Genomic DNA, 7,874 nt, shown 5'->3' on the forward strand with positions numbered 1-7,874 from the left:
CCCTCCAGCCGGTATAACTCGGATCCAACCCCCCCTCCCCCACAGCCGGTATAACTCGGATCCAACCCCCCTCCCCCACAGCCGGTATAACTCGGATCCAACCCCCCCTCCCCCACAGCCGGTATAACTCGGATCCAACCCCCCCTCCCCCACAGCCGGTATAACTCGGATCCAACCCCCCCTCCCCCACAGCCGGTATAACTCGGATCCAACCCCCCCTCCCCCTCCAGCCGGTATAACTCGGATCCAACCCCCCCTCCCCCACAGCCGGTATAACTCGGATCCAACCCCCCCTCCCCCTCCAGCCGGTATAACTCGGATCCACCCCCCTCCAGCCGGTATAACTCGGATCCAACCCCCTCCCCCTCCAGCCGGTATAACTCGGATCCAACCCCCCTCCCCCACAGCCGGTATAACTCGGATCCAACCCCCCTCCCCCACAGCCGGTATAACTCGGATCCAACCCCCCTCCAGCCGGTATAACTCGGATCCAACCCCCCTCCCCCCCCAGCCAGTATAACTCGGATCCACCCCCCCTCCCCCCCAGCCGGTATAACTCGGATCCACCCCCCTCCAGCCGGTATAACTCGGATCCAATCCCCTCCGGTCGGTATAACTCGGATCCACCCCCCTCCAGCCAGTATAACTCGGATCCACCCCCCTCCAGCCGGTATAACTCGGATCCAACCCCCTCCCCCTCCAGCCGGTATAACTCGGATCCAACCCCCCCTCCCCCACAGCCGGTATAACTCGGATCCAACCCCCCTCCCCCACAGCCGGTATAACTCGGATCCAACCCCCCCTCCCCCACAGCCGGTATAACTCGGATCCAACCCCCCCTCCCCCACAGCCGGTATAACTCGGATCCAACCCCCCCTCCCCCACAGCCGGTATAACTCGGATCCAACCCCCCCTCCCCCTCCAGCCGGTATAACTCGGATCCACCCCCCTCCAGCCGGTATAACTCGGATCCAACCCCCTCCCCCTCCAGCCGGTATAACTCGGATCCAACCCCCCCTCCCCCACAGCCGGTATAACTCGGATCCAACCCCCCTCCCCCACAGCCGGTATAACTCGGATCCAACCCCCCCTCCCCCACAGCCGGTATAACTCGGATCCAACCCCCCCTCCCCCACAGCCGGTATAACTCGGATCCAACCCCCCCTCCCCCACAGCCGGTATAACTCGGATCCAACCCCCCCTCCCCCTCCAGCCGGTATAACTCGGATCCACCCCCCTCCAGCCGGTATAACTCGGATCCAAACCCCCTCCCCCACAGCCGGTATAACTCGGATCCACCCCCCTCCAGCCGGTATAACTCGGATCCAACCCCCCTCCCCTCCCCCACAGCCAGTATAACTCGGGCCTGTCAGCCTCCAGCCGGCGATCCCCGGCCTCAGATACTCACACACTCCGCCGATCACCCCCGCTATCCGGCAAAGCCAGCGGTACCACCAGGTCATCGCGTCCGCGCCGCCGGACCCAAGCCCCGCACCAGCCGCATGCTCGGACCCCGGCCCGGGCTCCACGCTCCTGTCCTCCGAGCTCAGCATACTGCAAGAGGCCGAGGCCGAGCCTGAGGCCGAGCCGCCGCTCCACAACAACGGAGAGCGGCCACGTCAAACGCTCCAGTACGTCACGCCAGCCGGCAGCGCGATGACGTCCTAAGGCAACGTCAATAGTGGGCGTGTCGGACCATAATGGGCGGGGTTAACGGGTGGGCTCGCGACAGCCACTCAATGAAAGATGGCGCCGGTGGACCTCAATGGGCGGGGTCGCCTCTGCAAAGGAACCGCCTGCACAGTTCAATTGGCGGCGCCGCTTCTGGCGTGAAGGGTGGGGAGACCTCAATGGGCGGGGATAGTGACGGAAACCCCTTAATGGGCGGGGTTATTTTTAGACCTCAATGGGCGGGTGATCAGATGCAGGACATTTAGAAAATCATAATACAATCAGGCAGAGTCAACATGGCTTTATGAAAGGGAAATGGTTTGATAAATTTATTAGAGTTCTTTGATAAAGGGGAACCAGTAGATGTAGCGTATTTGGATTTCCAAAAGGCATTTAATAAGGTGTCACATAAAAGATTATTACACAGGGTAAGAGCTCATGGTGTTGTGGGTGATACATTAGCCTGGAAAGAGGATTGGCTAACTAACAGGATAAATGGGTCATTTTCAGGTTGGCAAACTGTAAACCAGTGGAGTTTTTTCATTCATTCACGGAATGTGGGTGTCGTTGGCCAGGCCAGCATTTATTGCCCATCCCTAATTGCCCTTGAGAAGGTGGTGGTGAGCTGCCTTCTTGAACCGCTGCAGACCATGTGGTGTAGGTACACCCACAGTGCTGTTAGGGAGTGCCACAGGGATCAACTCTGGGGCCTCAACTATTTACAATATATGTTCATGACTTGGATGAAGGGACTGAGATATTGTAGCCAAATTTGCAGATGATACAGTGGAAGGTAGGAATTCAGCCCCTCGAACCTGCTCCACCATTCAATGAGATCATGGCTGATCTGATTGTGGCCTCAATGTCACTGTCCTGTCTGCCCCCCCATAACCCTTGACATCCTTGTAGATCAAAATCTGTCTGACTCAGCTTTGAGTATATTCAATGACCCAGCCTCCACTGCTCCCTGGGGAAGAGAATTCCAAAGATTAACAGCCTTTAGAGAAGGCATTTCTCCTCATCACCACCATAAATGGGACACCCCTTATTTTGAAACTGTGCCCCCTACTTCACATCCTCTCGGCATCTACCCTGTCAAAGCCCCTCAGAATCTTCTACGTTTCAATAAGATCACCTCTCATTCTTCTAAACTCCAATGAGTGTAGACCCAACCTGCTCAACCTTTCCTCATAAGATAACCCCTTCATCCCAGGAATCAGCCTAGTGAAACTTCTCTGAACTGCTCTCAATTCCTCAATATCCCTCCTTTAGTAAGGAGACCAAAACTGTACACAATTTCCATAGGTGTGGTCTCACCAATGCCCTGTATAGTTTTAGCAAGCCTTCCCTACTTTTATATTCCATCTCCCTTGCAATAAGGGGATAAAACTGAGTCCTTTGCTGAGTACAGAACGTTCAGTGTCAGAGAGGGGAAGGTCAGAGGGTATAGTGAATACTTGGCAAGGGGTCAGATCAGAAGGGGTGGGGTCAGAGGGAAGTGAGGGGGAAGAAGGATCTGGAGGGCCATTAGTTCCCATCAGCTGCTGGAGCTTGCGTTCCTTAACACCTGAAAGGAAGAAAAAAAGTTTTTCGTTAATGAGTCGGATAAGACGAAGGATGAAATGAAACTGTGGAGTAGAACAGCTTTGAGATAAGGTGAGACGATGCTTCTGGAGAGGGAGGTCCAGTGTGTACATGCGGCAGCACATAGCACTGAGTGTGGATCTCAGTATCTCGTTAAAAAAAAAAGCAGCCCTCACTCACTCTAACCTGTCTCCCTCTGAACTTGCTGCATTCCAGTCTAACCCCGACATCATCATCAAACCTGCAGACAAGGGTGGTGCTGTTGTTGTCTGGTGTACCAACCTCTACCTTGCAGAGCCTGAGTGCCAACTCTCAGACACTTCTTCCTACCTCCCCCTGGACCGTGACCACACTACCGAACATCACGGGACTGTCACTGACCTCATCTCCTCCAGAAATCTTCTCTCTAAAGCTTCCAACCTCATAGTCCTGCAATCCTGGACAGCCCGCTTAGAAAATAGGAGGAGTAGTAGGCCATTCGGCCCTTTGAGCCTGCTCCGTCATTCATTATGATCAAGGCTGATCATCCAACTCAGTAACCTGTTCCCACTTTCGCCCCATACCCTTTGATCCCTTTAATAGAAATATAGAAATAGGTTTATACCTCCTTCCTAAAATCCACAAACAGGACTGTCCTGGCAGACCCATTGTCTCAGGCTGTTTTTTTTATTTTTAGAGATACAGCACTGAAACAGGCCCTTCGGCCCACCGAGTCTGTGCCAACCAACAACCACCCATTTATACTAACCCTACAGTAATCCCATATTCCCTATCACCTCCCTACACTAGGGGCAATTTACAACGGCTAATTTACCTATCAACTACAAGTCTTTGGATGTGGGAGAAAACCGGAGCACCCGGCGAAAACCCACGCAGACACAGGGAGAACTTGCAAACTCCGCAAAGGCAGTACCCAGAATCGAACCCAGGTCCCTGGAGCTGTGAGGCGGCAGTGCTAACCACTGCGCCACTGTTCCTGCCCCACTGAACTTATTTCTTCCTGTCTTGACTCTATCTTTTCTCCCCCGGTCCAGTCTCTTCCCATCTACATCCGTGACTCTTCTGACGTCCTACGTCATTTTAACAATTTCCAGTTTCCCGGCCCTAACCGCCTCCTCTTCACTATGGACGTCCAATCTCTCTACACCTCCATCCACCACCAGGACGGTTTGAGGGCTCTTTACTTCTTCCTTGAACAGAGGCCCAACCAGTCCCCATCCACCACCAACCTCCTCCGCCTGGCTGAACTTGTTCTCACATTGAACAACTTCTCCTTCAACTCAACTCACTTCCTTCAAGTAAATGGTGTTGCTATGGGTACCCGCATGGGTCCTAGTTATGCCTGTCTTTTTGTGGGATATGTCAAACATTCCCTGTTCCAGTCCTACTCAGGCCCCCTCCCCCAACTCTTTTTCCGGTACATTGATGACTGTATCGGTGCCGTTTCCTGCTCCCGCCCCCAACTGGAAAACATTATCAACTTTGCTTCCAATTTCCACCCTTCTCTCACCTTTACATGGTCCATCTCCAACACTTCCCTTCCCTTCCTCGACTTCTCTGTCTCCATCTCTGGGGATAGGCTGTCTGCTAATATTCATTATACGCCCACTGACTCCCACAGCTACCTCGACTACACTTCTTCACATCCTGCCTCCTGTGAGGACTCCATTCCATTCTCCCAGTTTCTCCGTCTCCGACGCATCTGCTCTGATGATGCTACCTTCCATGACAGCGCTTCTGATATGTCTTCCTTTTTCCTCAACCGAGGATTTCCCCCCACTGTGGTTGACAGGGCCCTCAACCGTGTCGGGCCCATTTCCCGCAGCTCTACCCTCACCCCTTCCCCTCCCTCCCAGAACTGCAAAAGGGTTCCCCTTGTCCTCACTTTCTACCCCTTCAGCCTCCATATCCAAAGGATCATCCTCCGCCATTTCCGCCACATCCAGCGTGATGCCACTACCAAACACATCTTCCTCTCCCCTCCCTGTCAGCATTCCGAAGGGATCGTTCCCTCTGTGACACCCTGGTCCACTCCTCCATTATCCCCAACACCTCGTCCCCTTCCCACGGCACCTTCCCCTGCAATTACAGGAGGTGTAATAGCTGCCCATTTACCTCCTCTCTCCTCACTATCCAAGGCCCCAAACACTCCTTTCAGGTGAAGCAGTGATTTACTTGTACTTCTTTCAATGTAGTATACTGTATTCGCTGCTCACAATGTGGTCTCCTCTACATTGGGGAGACCAAATGCAGACTGGGTGATCGCCTTGCAGAACACCTCCGCTCAGTTCAAAAGCATGACTCCAAGCTTCTGGTTGCTTGCCATTTCAACACTCCCCCCTGCTCTCATGCCCACATCTCTGTCCTGGGATTGCTGCAGTGTTCCAGTGAACATCAACGCAAGCTCGAGGAACAGCATCTCATTTACCGATTAGGCACACTACAGCCTGCCGGACTGAACATTGAGTTCAATAATTTCAGAGCATGACGGGCCCCCCTTTTTATTTTCAGTTATTTTTTTTTTCTCTTTTTATTTATTTTATTTCAGTTTGTTTCATTATTCATTTTTTTACCATGTGCCTGCACACTGTTTTTTCATGTTTGTGCTTTGGGTCAGGGCTGTTCATTTTTCTTTCCGTGAACACCCTCTCTGCACTAACGCTTTGTCTCTCAGCACACCACTAACATACCATTTGCCTTTGCTCCATGACCTTCTGTGACCCTCTGTCTTATCAACACCTTCCCTTTTGTTTATCTCTTGCCCACCCCCACTTTATTTGCTTAAAACCTATTACATTTCTAGCCTTTGCCAGTTCTGATGAAGGGTCACTGACCTGAAACGTTAACTCTGCTTCTCCCTCCACAGATGCTGCCAGACCTGCTGAGTATTTCCAGCATTTCTTGTTTTTATTTCTGATTTCCTGGATCTTTGCAGACACTTTGATGGTGCAGAGTCGGCAGGGGCCCCATGCAAGGGTTTAGTTTGAGGTCCTTCTTGGGATCCGTGGACAATTGCACAGACCTAACACCATCCCTGGGAATAATAACGGTTTTGTAGTGTACAATGCAACTTGATGGCTTTAGAATAGAATGACATAGCAAAAGGCTGACATAATTATGGAATTGGATGAGATGTTATTAAAAAGTTGTATTTATATAGCACCTTATCACATCCTCAGGATGTTCTCAATGAGGCAATCATGGCAGCTAATTTATAACACAGTGATTCCTGACAATGCAGCCATCTTTATTACTGGCAACTGCCTGAGACGTTTGATGTTTCGGTGGAGTAGGCTGCATTTGCGCATGTGCTAGTACTGCGCTACCTAGTGGTTGCGTTGTCAGCAAACGCAGCCCATTTCAGGAACACTCCAAGACAGTACTTCCATGAAACCCTTATCTTAGACATTCACCTGTATTCCTTTAACAGTAATATTTATATTACCTTCCTTCAAAATAAACCTCAAGGTTGCCTCACAGACAGTGCTGTTGCCTTTAACTTCCATAGCTTGCATTGCAGAAATAGTGACAAGTCAGGTCCCATGCCCCATTTCTAAGCTCTCCTGGGTTGGGGCAGGGCCCATGGTTGGGCGGGCAGGGTGTGGATTTGTCTGAAGCTAAGGCTCGGAAAAAGGAGAGAAAAAGAATACCTTCAGCTGAAACGATCCAACACATGGTGAGCCTATTAACCAGAAAAACCTTTTAAATAATATTTTTTAATTCCTACATATGGAACTAATTTTACAAGCGATTGTGGACTCAAAGAGTCACTTATAATCTTCTTCAGAGGTTATTTCATTTAAGAATATCACAGAGAATGGGACTGAGCCAACTCTGATGTGTAATAATTGCCACCTGAACGTGAGAGAGCCCCTCTGTTGGGAGTGAGCACATTCAGGAGACTCTACAGGTCCTGGAAATAAATGCATTTGATTATTACCACACCAAGTTGAACATATTTGGACAGAACACTCCAGTCAGCTCCATCTCTGGCATGTTGCCATGCCAAGGAAGGTGTTGCAGGCGCCTCCTGTCAAGGAGGCCATTGAAGACAGTCAATGGGTGACTATGGTCAATTCTCAAGTGTCTTTGAGCCCCGCTGTCTTACAGGTTTTGCACCTGCATGGACGATATATCTTTACGTATGACACAGGAGGAGACCAATCCAGTCAGTCCCATTCCCCCGCTCGATCCCCCTAGCCTGCAAGTTTATTTCCCTCAAGTGCCCATTCAATTTGATTTTGAAATCATCAATTGTCTCTGCTTCCACCACCTTCGTGGGCAGTGAGTTCCAGGTCATTACCACTCGCTCCATAAAACAGTTCTTCCTCACATCCCCTCTGCATCTCTTGTCCAAAACCTTCAATTTCTGTCCCCCTAGTCCTTGTACCCTCATTTAATGGGAACAAACTTTTTTTGTCTACCTTATCTAAACCTGTCATAATCTTGTACATGTCTATCAAATCTTCCCTCAATCTCCTTTGCTCCAAGAAAAACAACCCCAGCTTTTCTAACCTAACCTTGTAACTAAAATCCCCCATCCCTGGAACCATTCTGGTAAATCTCCCCTGCACCCTCTCAAAGAACTTCACATTCTTCCTCGAGTGTGGTGACCAGAA

The 7,874-nt window shown here is 50.9% G+C and overlaps 1 protein-coding gene across 2 annotated transcripts in view; it reads right to left on the minus strand.

The window, feature by feature from the left end:
- Positions 1 to 1,654, minus strand: part of cacfd1 (calcium channel flower domain containing 1) — a 28,119-nt gene extending 26,465 nt beyond the window's left edge. Inside the window, exon 1 of one of the 2 annotated variants that reach the window (XM_068012038.1) lies at positions 1,409 to 1,651. In XM_068012038.1, coding sequence (XP_067868139.1) covers positions 1,409 to 1,553 — 145 coding nt within the window. In that variant the 5' untranslated portion in view covers positions 1,554 to 1,651. Of the gene's footprint in view, positions 1 to 1,408 lie in introns of both variants that reach the window. The other variant, XM_068012039.1, reaches the window with a different exon arrangement.
- Positions 1,655 to 7,874: the final 6,220 nt, after the last annotated feature.

This window comes from Heterodontus francisci, chromosome 32 (assembly GCF_036365525.1).
Source record: "Heterodontus francisci isolate sHetFra1 chromosome 32, sHetFra1.hap1, whole genome shotgun sequence".
In the NCBI taxonomy this organism is placed as follows: domain Eukaryota; kingdom Metazoa; phylum Chordata; class Chondrichthyes; order Heterodontiformes; family Heterodontidae; genus Heterodontus; species Heterodontus francisci.